The following is a 27,167-nucleotide window of genomic DNA, read 5'->3' as shown; positions in this document are numbered from 1 at the left end:
CAAATGGTTTCTGGACACATCCAGGGATGGTGACTCAACCACCTTCCTGGGGAGCATATTCCAGTGCTTAAGCACCCTTTCTGTAAAGAAGTGTTTCCTGATATCCAACCTAAACTTACCATGACACAACTTAAGGCCATTTCCCCTCGTCCTGCCACCTGTCACCAGTGAGAAGAGACCAACCCTGCTCTCGCTATAAGCACCTTTCAGATATTGGAAGAGAGCAATAAGATCTCCCATCTGCCTCCTTCTCCCCAGACTAAACAGCCCCAGTTCCTTCAGTTGCTCCTTGTAGGGCATATTCTCCAAGCCCTTCACAAGCCTTGTTGCCCTTCTTTGGACCTGATCCAGCGTAAATGGTGAGGTCATCGCTCACAACAGGACATTCATGATACAGGTTTCAGTAACCTCTAGGGTACAATTAAAAGTCACTGGTTCTCAAATTCTTCTTGTTCTTGTGTAATTTTAAAGCATACTAAAAAGGTAAGAAATAAAACATATGGATTTGTTTAAACAATAGTAGTGCAAGAACCATGCAGAAACAAGAAGGCTGTCCACACCAGGAATATCATGCCACAAGAGGCATGGAGGATTCCATATACAAAGAATGTTATTTCTATTTCATCTCTGAAGATGTATAAGAGGCAGTTTTTAACTGCTCCATTCCAAAATCTTTTGGACTTATCTTTCTACAATAACTGAAAAACGTTACCCCACTTAGAATGTTGAATACCACATTTTTCCTTTTGGAAACATTCATAGCAATGCATACAAAAATATTTGCTTCATGTACTATTACCAATTGGTAAGGAAAATTTCTAAATATGAAAAAATGAAAAAGTCTTCACTGATGACTGTACTGGCTCTTTCTTTTTGACTTACATTTCTCATTTCTTAAGCTGCATAATATAGGTGGGGGGATACAGTCCTATAAAAAAGACAGCGTGCATCTATCTTTTTCTTACGCTTATCTGTGACACAAGGTTTCAGGCACTTACTCTAGGCAGACTGTTCTGCAACTAAGCATTTTTTCTTCCTTCTACACATTGCAGTCCCTCCAGTTGGAATTCAACAGCAATGCCAGGATTCTAAATGTGCCAATTGTTAAATCTCAACAAGTACATTAAAGCGGAGACATTGAGAAAGGAGAATTTCATTGACCTGAACAAAAGAGTCTTCAAGTGCTACAGCTGTTTCCATTGAGATACTGCAACTGACAGAATTGGTTGGATTTGAACACATTTAATGTCATTAATACTGCATGCTTAGCTACTGAAATGGGTTGATTAAGAGACACAAATCATAACTATACTTAGGTCTTACCCATTAGGGGAAGAGGAATAAGAAATGTAATAAAGTCCATTACTAATCTTATTATGCACACCTTATTATTCAGAAATCACTATACCTAGTTGGAGAAAATTAACTGGTGCGAGTACTTTGCTTGGGAGAAGTATCACAGAAGGCTATCTTTTTTTTTTTTTTTTTTTTTTTAAATATGGAAGAATCATGTTAGTAGATCAGTAAAATGACTGTTCCTTGGTCATGATACCAAGGAGACACTGATAATCACCATTTTTAATTTGCCCAGTAAAGTACAAGACATATAACATACTCCAGAATTAAATGACCATTTACATATTTCAGTTGTATATTCAGAGTGAGTCAGCAACCAAAAAAATTATATATTACGCATCAATACTTCAGTTCAGCTAATTCTCTCATAAGCAGCACTTCTTACAGGAACATCCCAATGCTACCAATAAAAGAAGCATTCCTTCTAGCAGAAGGTATTTCACTAAGTGTTAACTGCTGAGATTCCACAAGGATTTAAAAGACTTCCACCTTCCCATTTTGCAATTAGAACTCTTCAACCAAATGCAAGCCTATAACAAGGAACATTAATCACTTTTTTCTCTCCATATGAAAGTAGAATAATCACTGAGGTACAGAAGCAAAGCAGCAGGCTTCTCCTTCAGACTGCAGACATCTCTACGACATTTGTCTACAAGAGATTATTAGAAATTCAAAATAGAATGTGACAGTGATCTTTTTTTCTATTTGCAGAAAAAGATCTCTTCCTCTGCACTTTATGTGGGATGCAGTTTAAGGGAAATTTCTGAGGAAACTGTAGCACCGAATCCCACACAGTCTGAAAGAAATCATTAAGGTAAAAACATGATAGTACGTGTGGGTGGAGTGACAGTGCTTTACTACAGTCAAGCTTCAGCAGGAAAAATAAATATATAAAAGCATGTACTTGGCCTTCATATTAAGAAGTCAATACAGCAGCTCTTTTATGCATATTTAAACAAATCACTCAACTACATATTTATAACTGCAGTAAAAAGAAGTAGCTTCACTAATCAATAGTATTATATAATAATAAAGCAGCAATTTCTTAGTTTGAATGTAAAATAAACTGTGAAAACCCATCTTTGGCAAGGAGGCAAAAGTCTAAGGATGGAAGAGGTAGTTTTTCCAAAGATACTACCAGTCAGTACAGTTACCACCTTTACCATTTAGACATTTTCTCTTTTGCAAAAATACTTCACTTTGACAAAAAAATCCAAACTACATGATTAAAACAAAGAAAGCTGTACATGTATGTTGAAGCCCTCCTTGTTGGAAGGCACTGAAAAAACAGAACTCTTATTTCAACCAGGAAAAACATGTTGGGCCTAAGAAAGCTCTCAGTGGGAGCAGGAGGAGGAGGAATTTGTCACACCCGTAAGCTGCCCTGGAAAAATATGCAATTGAAAAAAAAAATAAAATTTACTTAAGTGTGTCAGTTTTGCAAGAAAATTCCCAACCATTTATGTTTGCCCATATGCAGAACCAAAAGCAGTAGCTTTTTACATGAACAGAAAAGAGTATTAGTGTGTCTGTTACTAAGTTTAGAGTCTGCTACATGTAGGTTCATGTTGTCAAACACTCCTTTTACTAAGCAGGATTACCTGGCTACTCACCCCTCCTATACTCCCACAAGATCCCAACAGCTCACAGGATTCAAATTTGTGGAGTAAAATGAGAAATAAAAAGGAAAATTCTTTCTGTATGTTGGGTACATTTCATTCTGAACAGAGTCAAAATGAAACCAGTTTTCCATTTCAGTAAAACATAAAGCAGTAATAAACTATTGGCATAGTCCTTTTTTGTCATTAGGGAAATTAGGCTCACCTTTCAATGAAGCAATGAGTATTTTCTGCTACTCCACTTGCTTATGTTTATCACCAGCTTGCTGTGAATTATTTTTTCTGAATTGTGCATTGGTTTAGCTTTGTCAGGTATCATGCAAATTTTAATGACATATCTAAATTTAATATTAAAATACAATTCAAACATTCTTATTTGAAGGGTTTAATATGGAATTCTTACAGTGACACTTACAAATCAGCTTTTATGCATGCAAATGTTACTGTTTTTCTAGCTGTTCACATTTATTTGTTCAATTTATTGTACCAAACCTGCACATTTATCTTGTGAGCTTGTATTTACATCTAAGAATTTTGACCACCACGTCCCCAACATGGTAAGCATATAAAAAAGACATACTTACAAGTCAAAGACTAAGTAATGGAATCCTTCTTCTGATATGCTGTCATGAAGCCGCACTATTGAAGGGAGAAAAAAAGATAAAAAAACAGTCATCTTTTCCATGTCTTTGATGTCTGACTTTGATTTCTGGGAACTGCAGAGAACTGCTGGTATTGCATCTACATATATGTTCTAATCTGTTTATTTTGCTTGTTTGTTTTTTGCTCATTTATTTTGATTTAAATTCTTTATCCTAAGAATCATCTTTCTTGTAAGATGAGTTAAGCAATGTTATTGTAAGACCATATATGCAGCTCGTTATACAGCTACTTTGAAAGGTGCTCTCTGCTTTTGTCACACTACCACAGAATGCTGCAGTCATTCCCAATCAACTCCTACACATATAAATAACATAAGACACAAACCACACACACCATACTTTACCTTTGGCCTTCATGCTGAATGATGGCTAAACAAATACTAAAAAGCACAGTCAGACTTCATCTAAATGTACCACACTGATGCTATTCTACTCCTCTTCTTAAGCAGAACCTCCGATCAGTCTTTCAAATAACACACAGAGGAGTATCCAGTCACTAGACTTTTATCTTAAAATAGTATTCTGAGTCTCATACAGCTGTTTTCCCAGCAGCATTACATCCTAGACGTTAACAAAACAAAATGAAACAAACAACAACAAAAAAGCGCCTCAATTAGCTGTCTGTTTCAGAACAATTACAAACTTTAAGGGCTATGTTAACAAATTCTGTAATCAGACAATAGATGTTGATTTTGAAAGAGAAAGCATCGTCTTTGCTAACTGAAAGTGTTGGACTATTGAAAAATGGAAATCAGAAGTACACATTCAGTTCATAGCTCAAAATTCCTTAGCTAATCATTGAAAAGGAACTTAAAATCACTGCCAGTAGTGTCTAGTTTGCTTTTTTTTTTTTCTTTTTTGACTAACACTTATCTGTATGGGAACTGTTGAATCATGGCCTGAACCTCTGATTGACCACCTGAGGCGAGCACTGAGTCAGCTGCAAGGGCCCAGGTGAACACAATTTCACCGGAGTGACTGGAAGGGGTGGAGCCTGGCTGCACTCCTCCTAGACCCCATTTAAGGGCTGACTCCCAAGGAGGAAGGATCTCTATCTGGAGATCACTCCCCTTGGAGTCTTTCTACGAGCCTAGGACATGGGTAAGATCTTTATTTCATTCCTCCTTTGTAATGCGATAATCTCTCTGGTCCAATACCTGTTTGCCATACGCTTATCTTAATCTAAATTTAAATTATATGCCTTAAATTTTAGTCCAGATAAAATACTTAATTCAAATATTCCACCATGTAAACTAACCACACTAATTAATTTCACTTTCATGCAGTCATCTGCAACTGCTCATAAATACAGTGAAAATCAGTTTTCTGTTCCTTGGAAACATATTCTTCTTTGTTAGGAATATACTGCACTTGAAGGTGAAAAAAAAAAAATGAAGCAACAAAACGTGAATGTTATTTAAACTCCCTTAAAAAAACACACAAATACCAAATCTACCTGCTCATCCCTTCTCTAGCACGTAATGCCAACTCGGTAACAACTATATCCATGCCATACCTTTGAGAACAGTCTTCAAGAGTAACATTTCCTATTGAGACTCTCTAAGCAAAATAACAACGCAGTCATAGGGGGGGGAAAAAAAAAAGTAAAAGAATCCATAAAATACTGATTCCACACACACAGTGTAAATCAGCAGTGTATTTTCTTGGTGGGATGTCTGTGCACCGGTGCATGGGAGGCAAAAAAAAAAGATCAGAGTAAAAAGATTTTTATAATGGCAAGCTTATTCTAACAGGTTTACTCAAATCCACTGAAAATATGGTATTAAATATTGGCCTCAGTTTTAAGAAGTTATACATTCATTTATGAAAGCAGACAAAATTTATATAAAACCTTCAAACTCTAAAACTAGATGTATGTGAAGATACTCAGAGAAAATTATGAGAAAAGAATTCACTCACAATTCATCTGAAATGAACTGAGGTGAAGGATACGCCAGCTGGAAATGGGGATATGGATGTGAAACAAGGAGGATGCTAAAGTCTATATGATTACAATTTGAATCAGTCTGAGAAGAAAGCAAGCTCTGATTGAAAGTCTGGCAGACTTCTGTAAAGAAGACACATTTTTCTGCTAAAAAGTAAGTAAATAAATAACCAGCTGCATCAAACTTTACTGACTCCATCACTGTCTGTCTCTAAACTGACACTTCTAAATGGGTTCGAAAAGGGAATGTGCTATATTCCCACTCATATTTCTATCATGTATGTATCTATTTCCCTCTGATCTTCTTAACTGTCATCCACTTCAACCACATGAATGGTTTAGAACTGTGCAGAGATAAATCTACTCGCAAATTGATGCCTGTCAATGAACGCCAAATTTCCACAGTGGCAGCCAACAGTATAGCTGAAAGACTAAAATGAAGAGACTACACTACCTCCTGGCTGCTGGTCCTTGGCCAGACCTACAGACAGCAAGCATAGTCACAAAGAGCAAAGGAATGAGTGCTTGGGGATATGAAAGCTCAGTAAGGTGGTGGCCTCTTGTTATATCTCTTTGAAGAGTGATTTCCTCTTTATTTAAAGTTTAAAAAGAAAAAAAGAAAAACTTGAAAGAGGATGTGCCAGAAGCAGAAAGACATGATGTCCAGGAAACAGTCATTACAGAGCTAGTTGTAGCTTACACACTCACAACATTCTAGTAAGATTAAAACCATGCATGATTTTTGCATATGTCTATGTACTTATACTTTTATTTTTTCTCTAAGAATGCACTACAAGTCAGTTGTTAAATCTTCATTTTCAATTAAAAAAAACATAAGTCGTAGCATGGTAGAACTATGAACTAATTTGTGTGGTTTCTTTTAGTTACTTTAAAGAAAGCATTTTCCAAAGCTAACTGTCCCTCATTACAAAGAAGCTTTGTCAATACCTCGATCCAAAGCATCATTGCTTACAGAGCCAAATAAAAGAAAGATACCCTAAAATCACTTTGTGTTCAAAACTGAGCTAATTAAGAAAGTACAGCAAAATTATTTTTAAATTTCCCTACAAGGTAGCTTCATATGGTATTTGGTTTTCATACAATGTGTGACATTTAAAACAAAATGAAATAAACATGACTTTTTTTACTCAATAATACTTAGCCCAGGGAAACATCTTGTGTTTACACAACACTGACAAGACGACTAATTTTTGGCTGACTTGCTGCCCTGAGCTCGTGATGATTCACAAAAGCCAAGTAGGTCTGAATCAGAATCTGGTTCTATATTCTCGATTTGTCTCAGTTTTTATGAAGTAGCAAGCCTTGAGCATAAAAGACTAAGGTAATGCATTGCTGCTACAGTAAAACATACCATATTTATAGAAATTAGAGGGACATAAGGATTAGAACATCAGCATCACTTAGTGTAAATGACAAGTTGTTTGAAATGTAATTGATTGAAAAACTGGAGCATGACACAAGTGTAAGTACAACTAATCAAATAACAGTGCAGTAGCAGCAAGAAATAGAAATCTTCCAATTCTTTGTACCAGTGCATTTCCAAATGACTCTAGGGAATATCACTCATCACATCCTATTTATGTGTCATTTTTTTTTTTAACCTTTATTTTCAATTGGCTTCTTTAATTTCAAATTTCAACATCCTCAAATGTCTGCTTTTTAAAGCAAACCAAATGTGGGATGAGACACCAAGTACTGGCCTAGAACAGTAACCTGAAACTTTTAATTAAGAATTGAAACCACAAAAAACATCTGGCTTCTGAGTATAGTACTTCAAACTGCAGTGTCAAAAATGCTACTGATGAATAAGTGCTCAGAAGTTAGCAATGGGAGTTGGTACAGACTCTTGATTATGTCACAGTGACGCAACATCAACCTCAAACAGTGAACTTCGTAAGATCACCTAAAAACCACCTAAAAAAAAACAGCTAGCACATTTTGTATCTACTTAAAATTAATACATAGAAAATTATATCTTTTGATAGCAACTGAAATGGCTAAGAACTCAAACCATAGTTTTTCAGTGAACACTTTTGTGTCAATATAGCAATCCCCTCCTTGTTGCTTGCTGAAAGCAAGCCTTCATGTTTGATTTCCTATACCATGTACAGCTATTCAGAAATACCAAATACTTCTCTCTAGGCAAGGTATTTGCTACAACTACTTTATCAAAGAGATCTGAAGCATCTAAAGACATTACAAAAAGCATTACTTCCTAAATTTAAAAAAAATAAATGTACTTTTAAGATACTACTTTAGTATCAAAACAGCCTTGAGCTTTCAACTGCAGAATAGTCAGCAGCCTATATATTCATAAACACACACAATTCTCATAGCTCACTCCTTTCACTACTACAGCATGGAATTTCAGGTAATCAGCTGAAGCAAAGACTGCATTCTTTAATTATCATTGCATTCTTTAGAGAATAATTTATAAGATGCCTCTATGAAAAAGCTTCCTGGGTAAGAACAAGGACAACATGGACTTAAATTCATGAAGGCACAGTTTAAGACTGGGACCCTGAGTCAACAGTACAAGTTTTATCTTGGATAGAAGCATCTGTCATATTCTTGCTACTAAGTAGACCAGTGTGGCATTGTGGGAATGGGTTTCTAGCCCATACCCTCCTGCCTGAAACAGGAGGTGCTCTCCCTTCATCCTGCACTTGTGTAAATGGCCTTTTCTTCATTCAGCGCCATGTCAGACCTATAGCTCCCTTCTGACTAGAAAAGGATTGGGTTTTGAGATTGTGAACTATGCATTTTCTCAGGCTAGCGAGGCTATTTTCTTACTAGTCAAACTGTAGCCTGACATGTCCAGGGAGAGTTCTTCAAAGATCACTTTTTCTTTTTTCTTTCCTCGCATCTGACTCATACGAGTGAGACAGGACAAAACCTCTGAATCAGGATCACATGCCTGTGATTGTCTCTGAAAAGCAAAACAATTTGAGGCTGCCAGAAAAGATCAAAAACTTCTTCTGGCAAGTGCCTTTGTTGAATTCCTCAGTCAGTTCAAATATAGTTTTGTGTCAGTAAATCTGCTTGGTGAAAATCACAAATAAGCGTGGGCAACCGAGAAAAATCCATGGTGCAGACAAGCAAGCCTGACAGTCTGGAGTAGAGGGTGTACAGCAGCACAGAGGCAAATGCAGTGTGGCCCAGATCTTGGCACTGCACTCTGCCTGCAGGCAGCCCTCAAGTCAGCTTTGCACTGGAGAAGAGATGTGGTGGTGACAATCTGAGAAGCTATTCACAAAGTTTGAGAAAGTGATTCACTACAGAAACAGATATACGAATGCTTTCTAACATATACAGTTCTTCGCACACACGTTAGCAAGCAGGATTCAGGCACGACAAAGCAAGAGGCAACAATTACAAAGATTATTCATCACATCTAAGAACTCCCATCTGTAACCCACACTGCAATTCCTGTTCCTCCACAGTCACTAAAAGCAATCAACAACAGAAAACGTTTCCATTTATCTTTTTTGAAACGATTACAGCTACATCATCTAATCATTACCAACTAGAGTTGGATAATCCCCAAGTGCTTCATGAGTACTGTCATGAACAGCCACACTACATGGCTGAAAGAACACAGGATTTTCTTTTCTTTTCCTCCCACTTCTGACAATTAAGTTGTTGCTCTTCAGCAACTTGAAACACGTGAGAGAAACTGGAGGAGCACACAGCTCTATTGGAGAAATGCTATGAACAAACAAAAGATTGGGATTATTTCCCTCTGGCTTCCTCACTTGTTTTTAACTGAAACAGTTTTTAATTGCCACTCTATGACTATCATTTTATTAATTTAATGGAGGGCTTATATTGGCTTTATTAGTTATGTATTTATCCATTAGTTTGGATAAGGTCCAATCAGATTGAAAAGTAAAAATGATCTGATTTATAGAACTTGTGCTCGGCTGTATAACTTTGTGTCTGTTACACAGAGTACTCCATAGTATAATAACCAAAAATCAACCTAATCATCTTGTTTAGCTCACATCACTGAGATAATATTTGACGGGACTCCATGAAACAGGAGTTACGGCTCATGAACAGCACAGCACCTGCATGACTGTCCAGGGAATTGTGAAACTGCCACTTAAAGACTTCTTCAATGCAAACTCACTTTGTTTATTAACAGAGCATGGAAAGAGGTAGTGTAGTTAATGGTAATGTAGTTAAAGACAATCACTTTCCCTTTGCTGCTAAAAGATTAAGATCTGTGGACTCTAAGAAGCATCAAACCCATAACTCTGTTGAACTAGTGCACTTTTTGAAAGTTATGGGGTTCATTTGTCAGTAGTACAGATTTGAAATGGGTTTGAGAGGCACAAAAAGATCGTTGTATTTACTGAGATCCACAAATGGTTTCCTCAAGCTCCTGTATTCCTGCAAGAAGAGTAAAATAAAGGACAGATGTGCTTTCCTGACACATTTGTTTCCAAAAATGGATTAAAAATCTGTATGCAGATCTTATGTAATCATTCTCATGAGAAAAAAAAAAAATCACTTTTAAAAATGAACTACTTAATGAAATGAATTTAACAGAATGACTTAATTTAACCTTGGATTTTCTGATAATTGGTATTGTCTGCTACTGAGTATGGGATAAGCTCCTGCACTTGGAAATAGAGGTAAAAAACAACAACTATACCTCAATCACAAAAGGTGTACCCGGACACATTTATTGCTAATATCTGACCCACTTAGTTTTCTATTCCAAAACACTTGTCTATTAGTATTTTCTGCTTTCTCATATCTGACAAAGTAAGCCTCTCACTCAGCAAAACTGCTTTGCTGAGAAGTGAAAGATTTGTACTTGCTGACCACTGCTAGGGCTCAGATCTTCCTGGAAAGTCACCTTTGTCTCCTATTCCATCAAATAAACTCAGGAGGACAAGGGAAGGAAAATAAAGTGATGGCTAGAACTTAATTAGAAACTCACACAGATGTCAGTGCACAAGTCTGCCAAGTCAGCAGTGTCAAGAACTGAGATCAAAATCTAGATCTAATCCAATAGATTTCAGTTTAGATCCATAGTTCCCAAACTAAACATGATGACCTCAAAACTGTGGATGGGAGCAGATCTGCAGATGCAAAAACTTCTGAACCACTGCTCAGGATTGTTGCTGTGTACACTGATCAGACTTTTTTTTAAAAAACAATAACAATCAACCAAGCTTCACTGCAACCTCGCACTCTTCACCTCAATGCCATAGATTATTATTTTTTTTAATCACTGTCACTACCTCCTCTCTTTTGATGCACGGTATAAATAATGTCTGTTGAGCAATCACACTCCACAGATCACTGGCATGCAACAATCACAACTATAGCCTGCAGACATTAAACTCAATACAAAAAAACATGCGTAAGTGTATACTGTAGTCACTGCTATGGCTACAGCTCTTGTTTGTCCAGCCTACATGATCAGCCTTGATATTCCTGTGAAAACAACTAGTAATAAGTATCAGTCCAACCTACTAAGCAAGCTGGATAAATGCTTAAGTACTCTGCACTGAACCTCTGCGACCATTGACAGACCAACATCCAGTATCCATGTCAGGTGGCTGGCAGCTGAAAAAAGACCAAGAAGAGAGCCTGTATGGAGTGAGAGAGTTGGCAATGTGTGGGGCACACGTCCTCTGTCATCTACTAAGGCACAGTATGAGGGACGTCGAAGCCACAGAGCACTTGGCTCTTGGCAGTGCTCCTCTGCATGCAGCAGTGTCCTTTTTCCCTTGCTCACCTCTCAGGAGCTAACAGTCAGAAATTTGAGCAGTACTGTTAAAGCTGAGATTTATCAGCTTCATCATGAAGAACACTGTTCTCCTGAGACCATGAAAGCCTGGGGCCCTCTACAATAAATCCTCTCACTCACAGTAAAAAGAACTTAGCAAATATTAGCAAGAGCCATTACCTAACAATTTGAAATATTTAAGGGCTTATCTGTTAAAAGTAGTATCATAGCAAAGCTCAAGGGCAGCTGATTTCTGAAAGATGTTAAACAGCAATACGTTTGTATCTAAGAAAATAATCCTCCCCTATGCTGTTAAATACACAAGTGGTATACAGTATTAGTTAACTATTACGAAATGGCTTTTTGCAAGTCAGTGGTGTGTTCTATGAACAACTCCACATTCAGCAACAGTGAATGCAAGTCAGCAGCTTCCAAATTCATTCAAAAGATAAGCCATTTTTATTACAGTGCAAGTTCAGTGCTATTTAGGATCAGCAACTGAGGAGAAAAAATTAAAACTATTAATCTGAATATGTACTGACACAATAATAAGTAATAGGAAAATTAATTAGGCAATTTAGTATTTGGAAAGACTGCTGTTTCCCCATGTACTGTAACAGTGTTAACCAGTATGAACAAAATTGCATGTATTTTACAAATACTCATTTGCAACCAAAACCCTCACACCAAGGTCCTTAGACAATAATCTTCTGTATTCTGACTAAATGCCAGAAATACTTACACTCATTGCCTTTATTATAAACCTCTCAAGCCTAACGCATGCTTACAAGTCAGTTTGTCAAATCTTTACCTTTCAATTTTGCTATACAGAAGATAAAAAAACTATTTCCCAAAGCAGATAAAAGGCGAAATTTTGAAGTGCAATTAAATTGAGGTACCAATGTCAAAGCAGATGGCTTTCAATTGCCAACTCTTTTGTCATGGTGAGAAACTCTTAATTCATTCCTGCTTACAGGTTAAACATGTCAATCTAACTGCAATGTACATGTTGTAGGAAAAGTGAGAGAAAAGGAAAAAATGTTTTAGTGTAAGATGAGGCCTACTGAGCCTCTTTTAGCTGCCTAAAAAAAAAAAAAAATAAAGCAGCTTCTCAAGTCATGACAACTGATGTATAAGCACAAACAGACCCTCAAAGTGCAGGTTCTATGCATGGTTTAGCACACTAACAAAAGAAACTTAAATCCAGAATCTTATTCAGCCCAAAAAACTGTGAACAGGCAGCCTGAAACTTGGCAGTCTCCAGGAAGAGTAGTTTCAATAACCCTGCCACTTCTTTCTTCAACCCACAGATTTCTGTTCCTTTTCAGTGCCTCATAACACAAGAATGTGTGCATTTATGTGTGTGTGCATAGATGTGCATACATAAAATAATACTATGGAATCATATTCTTTATCCTTGAAGTTGACAGGAATAGCCAGAATTACACACCTTTAATCATTCATATCAAAATACAAAATTTGCATAAAGCTGTTAAAAAAAAAGAGTAGTGTACCAACATGTACGCATACAGCTTTATGCTTTTCATCTAATATCAAATCACTTCATTTTTAGAAATCCTCTACTTCAGGTTGAGCTAATTCCTCTTTGCTGTTAAAGCCCCGATTTTGTGAAGTTTAACAATAATTTTACAACAAAACAAAAGGCCTTACAAATGTCATCAGAGTGAGCCATATGAGGATAGCTGCTCAGATTAAAAGCAAGCCTGACACAAATTTTTGCTAAGAGCAAACTGATGTCTCAGCTGTCAGTGTTGATGCTTTGAGCATTAACATTTTTTAACCATTTTAGCGTTCATTTAAACATCAAGAAAAGGAACTATGACAATCTACGCACAAATTTCACGGGTGTTAACTAATAACAGGACAGGCTATAACATAGAGATGTTGTATTAATTAAAATTAACAAGTTCTGAAAACCACTCATCGTAGCTTAATGGAGGGAATGTAATTTGTTTAATTTTTCTAAAATAGGGGCCTAGTTCTCATGGTAGAGAAGGTCTGCCTAATAGACCAGTTATTCTGAAACTGCCACAATGGTTGTGAAGCTCATCAGTTGCCAAGATTCCTTATGAAGAGCGATGACTATCGTTTCAGCAATTCAAGAAACTGTGCTGACAGAGATCAACTGAAAAACTGAATGAAATTTGCTCAGCATACCACATCTAACATCCTAATCGGAGAAGCAAAAACAGTCTATTGACTTCTGCAGGAAAGAAAGTTCTGTATCCTTTTGAGATATACTTTTGCCAAATGTAGATGTGGCAAGCAAGCTTGCAATGGATGCATCACAAGATAATTAAACGTAAGTTAGGATTACACAATTGTCTGGCTGCTACAACCTTTCGAATATTAACTACACTGCCCAACACTGAAAACAGATCAATATCAATGCTACATAATCCTATAAAATTGGATGTTGCAGAGCTGCAATCACTGAGCAGGCCACAGCCTTTTTCCTCCTTTAAAGCACATTAAACAAAGACATATAAACAATTTATATAATGATCACTCAGAGAAGAATGTTTATTTTTTTAAATGCTCCCCTATAATGACAACTAGGCCCCAAGGCATTTAAAGGCATCAACTTATGAAAACAAAGTCCCTTACTTTCACAATTTTAAACAAAAAGAAAAGCAGAAAATTGTTATGCTGTGGCATGAGTCAGGAAGTAAGGCACCAAAGAAATGCCACCTGCTCCACCAGAACCTCTCCTAAGAAAGCAAAAGCACACAGCAGGCAGTTTTAGACAATGTTTTCAAAGCAATTAGCACTGTATTTAAGGCACCTTTAGTAACACTTTCAGAAAACCTAGGCTAAGTTATTTCAGTCAGAAGCAACAATTACTGTAACTAAATTTTCTGAAACTTTTCATTTGTAGCTTTTCTCAGCCTCAAAAGTTTATCAGAAATACATGAAAAACAAAGTTGTTTCCAGTTATTGTAATATTAAAAAAAATTAGAAAGTATTCAAACAAAAGCAGCAATTCTACATTTCTAAAGGAATCTCCATCAGTTTCTCCATAATTTGTACCCATTTCAAGATGCATCCGTGAAACAAAAAGGGGATGACAACAAGCATTACTCACCTCTCCATCTCCGAAGGCTGACTGATAATTTAACATTCCTGCCTACTTCTTCCCCCAGTATAAACAGAATTTTTTATTTTATTATTAAAGAAAGAGAATAATGTTCAGCCTACAGAAATGAAAAATATCAACTACTGATTTGAAATGCAAACATCCATTTTGTTGAGGAAGTATTTTCAGATTTTTGACAAGTTAGGCTTTTTCCTATGTAAAGCAGATGTATTATGGAGAAGAAAAAATTAAATTGAAAAGATTTCTTGAGCCAAATCAGAAAAACACCCCAGTCATTTTGGAGGAATATGACCAATAAACTTTGGTAAAGAAGATGCTTGTAAACAAACTATATTCAAAAGGAATTTAATAAATAATCATGTAGCATCATAAAAAGCTGATCTTTTATTATTTAATTGAATATGCATTTTACTTATTAAAGTATTCAATTCCCTCTTAATTGTGGTAAAATAGTTCATAGAAAGCATTGCACTTCATTATATCAAGGCAGTTAACTTCTTTAAGAACCTGAACACAATACAAATCAAATATACAAAGATGCACATCTAAATACTTGTACAATTCTCTTTCACATAGACTACATATCTTAAGAAGTTTTGCATGCAAACTCATTTTTCATGTTTTTACTTTTACATTCCAGTGCTCCTAAGCATAAGTGGGTTCTGGTGGATGCCAGAATTAATGCAGATCTCTAACAACAACTAACATCCCTTATCACTCTGTTTCATTCACACCATTACACAAAGTTGTTGCACTGCAGTCAGCCAAAGCAGAGGACAACTCAGATATTCACACATTTTAAAACACCCTGAAGTTACTCAAAAGAACATGCGTGCAATTGCAGTTTGACCCACTGCCTTCATAATGACAGACTCTCCTTTAATTTCTGTATACAACCTTGCAAAGACCTACACAGCGAAATAAGTCCACTACTTAATGTCTCACAGTAACCTCTAATGGTAAGTGTTCCTCATGCATATAGAGGTGCATTTTTATTTCACATTTATGTTGCACCCACCATAAACATAAAAACTCTGAAAATCAGCTTTTGTAAGTAAGGTTCATTATCCCTATGGAAGCAAATCCCCAATTCTTGTGGTCAAAGCAACCACAGGAACTTCTCATTGCATGCAATGCTTCCTGAAGAAGAGCACACTTTTTGGATTACTGGCATTGTGCATTACTTCATCCTCCTAATCATGTTTCTTAATTAGCATGCATGTGCATGTGTGCTCATGTATGCATGTACTGACAAAAAACCTTCACAGCCTTGCCCTTGGCTGCTCAGGACACTCTGTTTGCTGTTGCTGGGGCCTAGTGTCTCTGCTCACCCAGACAAATGCCAGGCCTCCTCCAGCCTCTGCGCTAAGCCAGCGGCCTGGCCCTGCCCACATGCCACATGACCTAGAAGTCCACTAACCCACTGCGCCAGGGAGCTAGAAAATGGGATGAAGGAAAGGTAATTCCAGTTATACCTTATCCTGAATTTTGTTGCTAAAACTCTACTGTATTAGTGGAGAGAGAACATGCACACTGGAATTCCTTCATTGAAGCTTCAGTGCCATCCCTCTGCTGGTCCCAGTACTGGCCATGAAGCAGCCCTTTCCAGCAGCAGGGAAATGCTGCAGCAGATGTTCTAGAATAAACCACTTCCAGGCACAGGCCACATGCTTGCAACTTGATTAGTATTTACAGGGAGAGAAAGAAAAAACTCATGGGAACTGTAGCCTAGCCCCGATATAAAACAGCTTCCTGCATGAACTCTGAAATGAAAATATGCTTGGTCCTTCTCCCCCCTTCGTCAAGACAAATGTTTGAGAGGAATAGGCAACAGACAGTCCACGCACCAGTGTGAATAGGGAGGAGTTCTGTCCAACCCTTGGGAACAAATTCTTTTTGAGATGTAGCAAGCATGTAAAAGCACAGTATGCTGGTTTAGCTCCTGGCTATCCTGGGGATTGGTTGCCCAATGCAACTATTTTAAGTTTTTGTACAGAAAAACTAAGTGCAACTGACTGTTTCTGCAGACTTGAAAAAATTAGAAGAAATAGTTCAAGAAACCTCATTTGTGTCACTAAGAGAACCAGTGGATGCACTTTCAGTGATGTGTTAACACAGGTAAAAATGGAAAAGAAATATTCTTTTGCTCCTGGAAAAAAAACTTTTTCTTGTTACAGAAATCTTGTTCTGGGGACAAAGAAGGTCTACACTCTGGCCTTACATATATGTTAATGCATGTTAGACACCACGTGCAACATAGTTGCATGTAGATTTTTTTTTTAATTATATTCATTTTACTTTAAACTGGGTAAGAAGCCTGTAAAATGAAAACTTTACTATTCCTTTTATTACAAAATATAAATGGACAATGAAGAACCAAAAGACACCTCGATGTTATTTTAACTCCTGGTTTTTCCAGTACAGGCAGTGGGCGGACACTCCAGCCACCGGCTGCAAGCACCCTGCCCCAATGCCAGAGGCCACACGTTGCAGCTGCTGGCCAATAGAGTAGTGTAGAGGTCAGGATTGCTAAGGTACACAGAGCTGTATGTTCCTTTAGTGCAACTCAAGAGCCACCACCAAATGCTGCGTACAGGCTGACAGATGGGCTGGCAGAAGAGGGATTAAGGGAGACTTTACTTAACATCAGTTACACTTCAAGAAGAATATAAATTAAATAGCCTCATCCCATTTAATTCCCAACCTTACTACTAAAATAAAAAGATTTGCTTGCTGTGATTTTCTCTTTTGCCTTTCAAGCTTTAGCTTATTCTCAAGCAAGGTTGTCTCGGGGGGTTCTTGTCATCCCTCTCTGTGAGAAGATGACAACAGAATATACAAAGAAACTTTATTTTTACTTATTTCTTACTGGAAACTGGAGACAGAGTACTAAAGTGCTTATTAAGACCTTTGGCTACAGAAGAAAAATGCTCTAGTTTATGCTATTACATTGGCACAGAAACAAAGTTTATATGCTTTTAATTCATCTTAAAACATCACCTAATTTAAACCAAAACAATTTCCTAGTTTACGCAACAGTAGATGGCCACAAAAACTAACTACATCAGTTTAAAAATAAATCAGCTTTTGCTCAAGTTGGAGTAACTTCCATATGCAAATAGACATAAAATATGACTTCCTACAGAATAAGTACTGTTGTTTTGATACAGAAATGTGCACTCGTGTTAAACCAAATGTAAGTCCTATTACCAGTCTCTGATGAAAGAGTAAATACATTTAATCATTAGCTTTGTGGGCAACAGAAGTCAGCATAATCTTGAAACATCCCACATTTGCAGGGAAGGTACTATATTATATAATTATTTTTTTCTGTAAGACAGGGAAGCCTAAGATACATTAATGATGTTATAAAGGTAGTTACACTTTCTAGTGAAGTGGCTATAAACATTAGACACAAACAAATGCATCTGAGCTCACTTTTTAAGACCTACACATCCTTATGAAGTACAGTCACCAGCAGCGCACACAGATTTATTTAACCAAAGTAGGTATCACATTTGGAGGGTATCTGGAATGTAATGACTGTCTATTTAGTTTGACATCAAGACAAACCACTCATCCTCTACTCCTCTAGGCATTTTTAATTGCAATCTTAAATATCAGAATGTGGGATTAAAGTGATAACTTGAACATTTTTTCAAATTAAAAAAAAAAAAAGTAAAAAAGCTAAGATACCAAGCCAACACCACCTCTGAACTATTTCTAGCATATGTTGCATAATATTATTCTAATGTGCAACAGCCCTTGGAGTTCAGAAAATGATGTGTTCTGAATGCTTCCAGGCCATGGATCTACTCCAGCAAAAACTCCAGCATGAGTTCAAGGGCAATAAAGTCATCTTCATGGAAGAGATTCACACTGCTACTAGCACACATGCACACTTTCAATTGCTTAGGAAGCTCTTGGCCTACAACTAGTGAAGAGCAGGGAAGTATTACTATACGTGCACCTCCATTTTCTTTCCCAGGCCTCTGCATGTACTCCAGGGGACACCAGCTAGGCTGGCATTCTGTCTGATTCAATACAGCAATTCCTACATGGCTCGTAAGCAAAGGATCCAACGCAAACACAAAACTCTCCCACCTTTTCTGGTTTTGCAAATACGTAGTAAAATTTCTTCCACTTTGTGCTTACTCCACTAATCTTTCAGACCTGTGAACTGTTTCACCATACTGTTTGAAACTTTCTGTAATTACTGACTACACTTTTACTTTGCAGCCTGCCTAAACTCTTATGGAAAAAAACCTTTTCATTAACAAAATATGAATAAAATTATTGTTTTCTAACTGACTTGTACCAGCCAAGCTGAATAGGGAAAAGGAAACATCTTTTTTTTGCCCCATCATCATTTTACATTCTTTAGTTTGGGGATGAATCTGGTATTTTCTTGTGTTTATACAGTATCACTATAAACTTATCCTCTGTCATTTTATCTGATAGCTTTTTTTTATATTTGTCCATGAAAAAAACAAAGCCAAAGCCATCTTCATAAGATTGGGTCCCCAAATGTTCTATTTCATGTTGTTAGCTCTAAGGAAAAAAACCTAAAATGGACACAACAGAACTGTAACATGCACATAATTATAATCAAATCTCTGTCCCTGGTGACAACTTTCATGAACAACAGTCCCAAATATCCTAAATGAGAGTAGTAAGGTAAACCCAAAGATGGACTCCTTGTGGTTTGTGTCATATAAAACACAGACATCCTCTCAGAATTCAGATTACATTCCTTATGCAAAAACTTTTTGGTAGCAAGAGGAAAGTTGAGAATACATTTCTTCATTCATCAGTTTCCTGAGGAATCTACAACTGTTGTGGAAAGGAACAAATACACACGTTTTATTAGGACTATGTACTTTATGTACTCCCTGAACTGACGCAGCCAAGGAAAAAATAGACTCATTTTGTTTTTTTGAATATTAATATAAAGTTACACCACTGAGTTTTCTTTTATTACTACAAACAGAGCTACAACACAGTATCTAGTACTGTGTTAGTGCACAGAATGGCTGTAGGTTATAGGAGGTGAAACAGCTTACCTCTTCCAAACAAGTGGCAGTGCTAGAGCTTCCCACAGGGGCCACAGCACAGAAAGCATCAATTCTAGCTACCCCTGACTTGCTCAACATATTTCCAAGCATTACTGATGACGCAGAAGGATTTCTACTCCTACTTCCCCCTCTCTCAGTAGGGCATAATTTAGCACACAACAATCACAGATAAATATTTTAATTTGTAGTTGTTATTGTCACAGCATGTTTCCTAAGGTATGCCTTTCATGAAAACAGTAACCTGGTGTAGAGATGCTCAAACTAACTTTAAACAGGCTGATGTGTTCACTTGTATTAGTCATGCCAATACAATTAAGCTAACTTAGCCTGCTCTTTGACAACAGCAGAAACAAAAAGCAAGACTAGGCTAGGCATTTTCACACTGTGCTTCAGTTAGCAGTGAAGATGAAAAGAAGTCTGTTTCCTGTGATCTCTAACAACCTGAAAAACTACATTGTCTGAAAAGTGTTAAGTGAAAAAACAAGGTTACCATAACTGGATTCCTATTTTCAGCTATCAATACGATACTGCAGATTTCTACACAATGTCAAGTGTAGTGAACAAAAATTTCTAGTAACCTAGATAACCAACTGTTTCTACTATTAATCAGGATGACATATAAGCAGTTAAAACTTTCAGTAACTTAACAGAGACAGAGCAATGCAGTGTACAAAACCAAGACAGAATGTTTCAGTAATAATCCCATTTCATCTCCATCCACTTGGCTGAGCTCAAAAATGCCAGTATTAAATTTCTGAGTCAGTGTGGTTTCCCCCTCTATCAATTAACTACCACAGTAAATCATGCAAACAGAATGGAGGACAACTATAAATTACTATGATTTTTATAACATGCAAGTTTACAAGCAAACAATGATTCTAAATGATTGAAAGGGTTTGTTTTACAAAAGGCGGGGAATGCATATTAACTTAACAGATGACAAACTTGAGGCTCGTGATGAAAAACTGCCATTGTCTTTTAATCACAGTCTCACAATAAATGGAAATTAGATAGTTTGTCCTGTCCCACGGGACCATTTATATGATTGTAATTAGCTCTGTGGAAACCCACATAGACTTGGATGGAAAAGCTGCAACAAAGAGTGGGAAGCCAGTCTGTATTCATAAAAACAGACTACCAGTTGCCGTTGAAACTCTTGAAATATCCTCCTTGTTAGGCCGCCTGTTCAGTACATCCAGTAACTCCCAAAAGGTATAACCTACAGAAGATAGCTGCAAGCTGGTCAGCTGCAATTATGTCTTTAGTTTATGAACCTACCTTTCCCAGATAGATTGCACAACCAAAATCAGCATAACATCAGCAATAACTGCACTGATAGTAGATCAAGTACTGAAGAAATACAGTTAAGTAACTCTCAAGGTCACCTGGTTTACTCAAGGTTATTTTACAACCTGATTTACTCAAGGTAAATAAATGCATCAATGAATTCATTAAAAAAACATTGCTTGGACTATGCAACTGCTGATATACATGACTGCTATTCACTGCTGTGCAGCACAGAAGCAGAAGCTGTGGATTTCATTACAGTACCAGAACACCTTTGATATACTAGCATCAGGAACAGAGAGCCACATTTGGCTCAGTATGACTGTAATGAAAAGGTGGATGTATTTAAAGGAGATAGTCATCCAGAGGACAAACTAAAATTAGAAGCGCATTCTCATGGGCAGTCTATGAGAATACTAACACACTGGTGAAGCCACTAAAAAAAGAACTTCCAAGTTTGGAAGGTGACTGGGAGGAGAGAGGTATCATTAAACCCATATCAACAGGAAAAAAAAAGAATCCTGGATCAGCAGTTTAGGAGGAGTAAGAAAAGCTCCAATGCGCAAATCTGCAAAAACAGACTGAACCAAGCAATTATGAGATATTTATCTATTGGCAATGAGGTAGCACAGTTTCCCATTTGCAGGGAAAAAGCAGTCTCTCTACGTGTTAGGTTGCAGTATGTTAAAAACTGAGACACCAGTCCAGCTAACATTTTTTGGTATACCATGGCCTTGACAGCTATTTTCTGTAGCAGAGAAACACAACCACCTTCCTTCATGACTAAAAGTAAACCTGTTGCTTTTTTAAAGGAAAACATGTGAAGGAGTGAGGAAAATCCTGAACGACATCTGAAATGCACGCAGCAAGTTAGACCATGACAGGAGATGGCTGGGGGACAGCTGTCACAGTCTGGATTTGATCAATTCTTTCCCCGCACCCACTGCGCTCAAGGGGTAAGGCTAGCCAGACTGGCATCAGCACATGGCTGCCATGCAGAGAGACAACGGAGGGTAACATCCCAGCAGAGTTACCAACACAACCAAATAAGCAGGTTGCCAGGAATCCTGATGAGGACAGGCCTACAGCTGTTTAAAAAACCATAAGCATCCATTTGGCTGTGGCAAGTACTTTTACAGGAGAACTCCTCTTAGGGAAACATGGTAGTAGACAAGAAGCTCTTCAAATTCTAGATGCAGTTTTTGTGCAGTGCATTGGTCAGCAGTTTAACTGAGGTGGTCGCTCTCATCATTAAACCACCTCAGTTACCACAGCCACAATCTGAACAAGGAAAAACTGTGCAGTGACTGTTCTTCTCTTATGATTCCTCCACAACAAGACACCAGGATAATCTGTACTGTAACTACTCCAAAAGTAGCAGAAATAGAGAAAACACCCTAGGTCTACACTGCAAAAACAAGAACCACCAAGGAGTCAGGTTTGGCCAGCCTCCTACTGCTGCAGCAGTGCACAGTTTCACTTTATTCACTACCTTCTAAGTAAAATTCTACATTTTTAATAAGCAACCAGTTTTTTTATATGCAAATATGAATATCCAAGAGATTATAAAATCTCTTACTGAATGGGCATTCCATGGTAAAGGTGCAGAAGAAAACAATATGACATGCAAGAAGAATGAGCAAAAGGAGTTTTTTGCATGTGATACAACACTGAAGTTGTATGCTTATGAAATGCATGACTTGGAGCTAATTAAAATCTACATTCCAAAAAAAGTCAGGCTCTGTTTACAGTTTTTATAAAATTACTCTTTCATCAAGAATGTATTTTACTGTCCACGTAAACATGAAAGCGGATGTTTTTTTTTCAAAAAGAGAACAAGAATATTCTACAGAGTTGCAGTTGTATTGGAGAACATCCACTTTCCATTAGCTTGTTCGCTGACTGGCAGGCAAGAGTTTAGAGAATGAAGCACTGCCAGCACCATTTCCTGTAAAAAATGTAATTCTGCCCATTATTAACATCTGATTTATTAGGAAAAAAAAAGGGCCCTAAAATAATCTTCCTCTGTAGTATCTTATCCATGAAACCATTCTACGAACACAGTAGTACAATGCTCAGATCTAGGATCAAAAGCACACCAACAGGCAACACCCTGAATTACATCATATCTTGCACATTTGAAGAAACTCAGAAAGTTTTTGCATTAGCAGACTATAAGGACTTACTAGCACAGATTAATTTGTATCTAGCTATAATTTCTTCCATGCACTCTCCAGTACATGGCCACCAAGACGAGTAGGGGTCTGCAGGAAGCACACGAGGAGGGGCCAGGTCAGCTGCATCACATCACCCTGCTGCCAGTAGGGAGGCTGCTGAAAAGACAGAAACAGCCTTCTCCAAGATGCAAATGCCAAGGCAGGAGGCAACAGCCGTATGCCAGAATATGCAAAAAAAAAAAAACCCAGCTGGGCATAAAGACACTTATGTATTTATTTTTGTTAACAGGAAGATGGTCAAGCACTGGAGCAAAGCCCAGTACGGCTGTGCAGCCTCCTTCACTAGAGATGCTCTAACCTCAGGACAGGCCCTGTGTAACTCAATTTTACTGGGCACAGCTTGTGCAGGAGTTTGAGGCTGGAAAAGCTCCACAGGTCCCTCCCAACTCACATGACTCCATGATTTGTGACACTTGGCAGGGAGTTGGACAAGTAAGTAAAGCAAAATGTCTGGAAAGATGCAGTAGTCTCTGGGATTGCCTCTCTTAATCAGCTTCTTATGTATTTATAATCTTTGGAAGAGGAGCACAATCATTCTTAAGTTGAACCCAAGCCATTCTATCACAGCGAGCTCCCAGAGTGCATGTCCTGATTTACAGTCACGTCAGTCAGAACAATCCTCTGTTGAAAATCTGGAGACTTTCCCCTTTAGCCTCTCACCACTCCTAGCTCATATTCCTTAGCCTTGTACCTTTCCCTCTCCTTCCCACCAGACATGTCACCTTTTCTTCCTTCTCCCTTCTTCTGCTCCCATCTTCAAAATGCTCCTTTTTGGCACATGGAAGGGAGCTAAAGCAGCAGCAGCGTGGAGGGCTGATGGGTGTCAGCCCCGAGGTGCAACAAAAAGGCAAACACTTTCACCTCCGAGAGCCCGTTTCCAGGAGCAAGTACATCCCAACTCCTCCCAGCTTCCCCGCTTGTAATGGTGACATTCCGCTCTCTTCAGGTTAGGATGTAAAACACTCTGAATTGGCTGATGGGGGCTGCTTGGGAAACAAATGCTGTCTGAATGTTAATTCTGTTTTCTCCTGGAAAAGGACACGGGCCAAGACAGAATTCAAAGCTGCAGTTGCATTTGTATCACTCATGCAAGGAATGCACAAAAGCTATCCAAACAATGAGATAAATCCACACTACTGAATATACTTTCATCTTTTTTCAGTTTGTTTTCCAACTCAAGCAAGATGTCCACAGATTTTTTTTAAATGAAAATTTAATATCAACATGAGAACCAATGTAGTGTTCACCTAGCAATCTGTGAACAATATTATCTGTAACAAAGCAAAGGGAACGGAACTTACAACATCCCCTAAAAATGCTCTAAAAATATCTGCTAGCTTTACTGAAAGAAAAAAATATTTTAGCTTCAGTAGCAGAGGTCTGTGTTTTTAGAGGAAAGGGTCCAGAGGAAAATTACATATTTGTGGTTAAGCTGGGAGTCATGATGTCTATGCATACGTATAACATGTGGTTGCAGATTCATAATACACAAGCCCTTCAAACAAAAAAAATGTAGGTTTTCAAAGATTAGTCTGTAAAAAGAGTAATTCATTTTAATCAGTCTTATTTCTATGGTTCTTGAAGTCAGCAGTGCAACGATGAGGCTCTTCCTTCCACTAAGCATACACAGACAATAAGCAGAATGCAAATCAAATGGGAAGTGCAGCAGCTCTCCCAGCACAGACCCCCTGCAGCAGGTTCCTCAAGAGAGATGTTAAAACTCCACTTCTTCTTTCTGTGGATTAGTCTATTTTACATTTTAAATGACTAGCTATGCAAGGATAGCTGACTTTATGCAAAGAAAACATACTTAGAAAAGGCTGGATACATTACGAAAATAATTTTCATGTGTTTAAGAAGATGTATAAAACTAACTATAAGCAGGCAAGGAAACTCCTTCACGGTCTGGTTCTCGCTTGATTTGTACTTTATTATTACCTGTTTTGGTGCAAATTATGTATATATCTTCTAAGGTTAAAAAAATGACAACATTTGTGGACAGTCTTGGTGAAGCCTTGTTTCCACAGCACATTATTGAGCTAGAATAATCTTGTCCTCCATTTAAAGGAAAGAAAATAGTCTAGTATGGCAAAAAGTAACATTATTGCTGGTGCTAAAGAACATTTTTATGTTCCACAGTAACCCAGAAGAGTAAAACCAAAAGACTCAATGGCGCTCTTAACAGAATAAAAGAATTATTCTTTAACTGAAATAGAAATAAAAGGTGCAACAGCTAATAAATTTGCCTTTACAGTTCATTGCTTTGGCATTCAGACAAACAACATTATCTGATACTTGGTATGTTTAAAGTTTCTGAAAGAAGTAATAATAATGAAAGAAATTCCACACAGGCTTTTCCCCAACAAATTCTTACGGCATCACAGGTGAAAACCCTCAGTCTCTTCATCTTAAATACTGACTTTACATTCCCAACTACTTCAACTATTTGAAGAAATCAAATGCTTGTAAGGAACTGCTGAGATAAAAAGACTGCAGAAAAGTCAGTTGCAATGAAAAATATCAAGGTCCCTTGTGAGACTGAAGTAGGCAGGAATGCACAACAGTGCATTTAATTTCACAAATAGCTGTCACAAAAACATCTTCTGTATTCTACTGATGCACTTTTGCCTACATCCTGTAGACACAGTTGAGCGTGAACACTGTATCTGTGTTTCTTTTTAATAATATGAACTAAACTGGCTTTTACATTAAGTATAAAGTCATGTAATATTTCTGGTTTATTTGGTTTCTTTATGTTTTAACTCACTCAAGGGCTGTGGTTTACCTTATATGTCACAAAAATTATAAATTAATAAAATTACATGCAAGAGATTTTAAATTGTTGAACTGATTTTCTCATCTAAGCAGTAAGCAATCAAAGTGAGCTCTACACACGCTGTCCTATAAATTTCTAGTTTCTACAAATACTTAACATAGAGTTAACCTGTTTACTGAGTATAAATTTACCTAGCTGAGAATTTGATTTTCACTGCATAAGGAAAGTATTGTGTTACAGTGTGTTATTACTCTTACTGTGCAGTTTCTGTTGCTTTTTTGTTTTTAGGTGAAGAGTGAAAAATGTAACTAAGCTCCGAAAAATATTGTGCTAAAGAACTACATCTACCAATCTGAAGAGGCCTGATTGGTATTCCACACTGGGTTTATACAGTAACTTAACTAACACAAGCTGAGTTATACTCAACTGTGTCATAGTAAGTCAAAAGAAATTCAGAAAGGATTCACTGAATCCACCTTCGCTGTGTACTAGAAGCGTTTCTCCTCATCTAAATTTATGTGAGACCCCAAGCACAGAGTTGGTGAAAGTAAAACATAAAGGACACAGTGTCTCACATAAAGGGGGACAGAAATCTATATCCTTAACTACCCTTTATCCAAAATGGACCAGACAATACAAACTTTATTTTTCCATCACATGGAGGATTTAGCAAATTCAGTGCTGATGTTTTTTTTTTTTCTTGGTGCTGATGAGAACACCTTGAAATGAAGGCTTTACCTCCTTCCCTTCATGCGTTAAGCTGTATGTCTGAATAACTAAGCTGAACACAAGCATGATGAATTGGATGAGGAGGAGTTCCAAGTCTGGGTGCTATGAATTTCCTCACCAATTTACGGGACGTACCCAAGACAAAGTATGGAAACCAGAGTAGACTGCAAACAGACGCCAACACATTTATGAAATCAGCCTAGTGATTTGTTTTTGCATGGCATAGCAGGCACCTAGCCTGCCTCTTCTGTTGCAAAGCCACCTTCAATTGGAAAAATACTGCTCCACATTCTCATATGCAGGTCCAGCTATGCTATTTCAGAAACAACAAAAACTTCTGCCATTCTGTCCTGAAAGTACAGCAACTCATGCTGGTCAGCAGTGCTACAGCTCCACTCTGACTGCAGCTATGCAAACAGATCTGCACACAGCTGGCTCAGGCCTATTAGAGTTGACATGGCACCGTTTCTGCTTGGCAGTCCTACTTACCTCTAAATATCCTGGCTTACAAAGCCATTCAGGGACAGCCTGTCCTGTTGCCAGGAGGTCTTCATTTATCACCCAGAGGGCTGCCACATGTCAGTAAAATCTGCTGT

General features: G+C 37.6%; 1 protein-coding gene and 1 long non-coding RNA gene across 24 annotated transcripts in view; one reads left to right on the top strand and one right to left on the bottom strand.

Annotated features, from left to right (window-relative positions):
* The window catches only part of CAMK2D (calcium/calmodulin dependent protein kinase II delta), a 157,722-nt gene that overhangs the window by 64,534 nt on the left and 66,021 nt on the right, over positions 1–27,167 (bottom strand). For all 23 annotated transcript variants that reach the window (XR_005859129.2, NM_001039300.2, XM_015276279.4 and 20 more), the window contains exon 4: positions 3,560–3,614. Coding sequence is in view for 22 of the 23 variants with exons in the window: in NM_001039300.2 (NP_001034389.2) it covers positions 3,560–3,614 (55 nt within the window). In the remaining variant the exon portion in view is untranslated. The remainder of the gene's footprint in view (positions 1–3,559; positions 3,615–27,167) is intronic.
* Positions 4,683–25,898, top strand: LOC107051707. Its single transcript, XR_005859257.2, has 3 exons — positions 4,683–4,738; positions 5,509–5,736; positions 21,642–25,898. It is a non-coding gene; the product is annotated as an uncharacterized LOC107051707 (long non-coding RNA).

This window comes from Gallus gallus, chromosome 4 (assembly GCF_016699485.2).
Source record: "Gallus gallus isolate bGalGal1 chromosome 4, bGalGal1.mat.broiler.GRCg7b, whole genome shotgun sequence".
In the NCBI taxonomy this organism is placed as follows: domain Eukaryota; kingdom Metazoa; phylum Chordata; class Aves; order Galliformes; family Phasianidae; genus Gallus; species Gallus gallus.
This window is presented reverse-complemented; position numbering and strand designations above follow the sequence as displayed.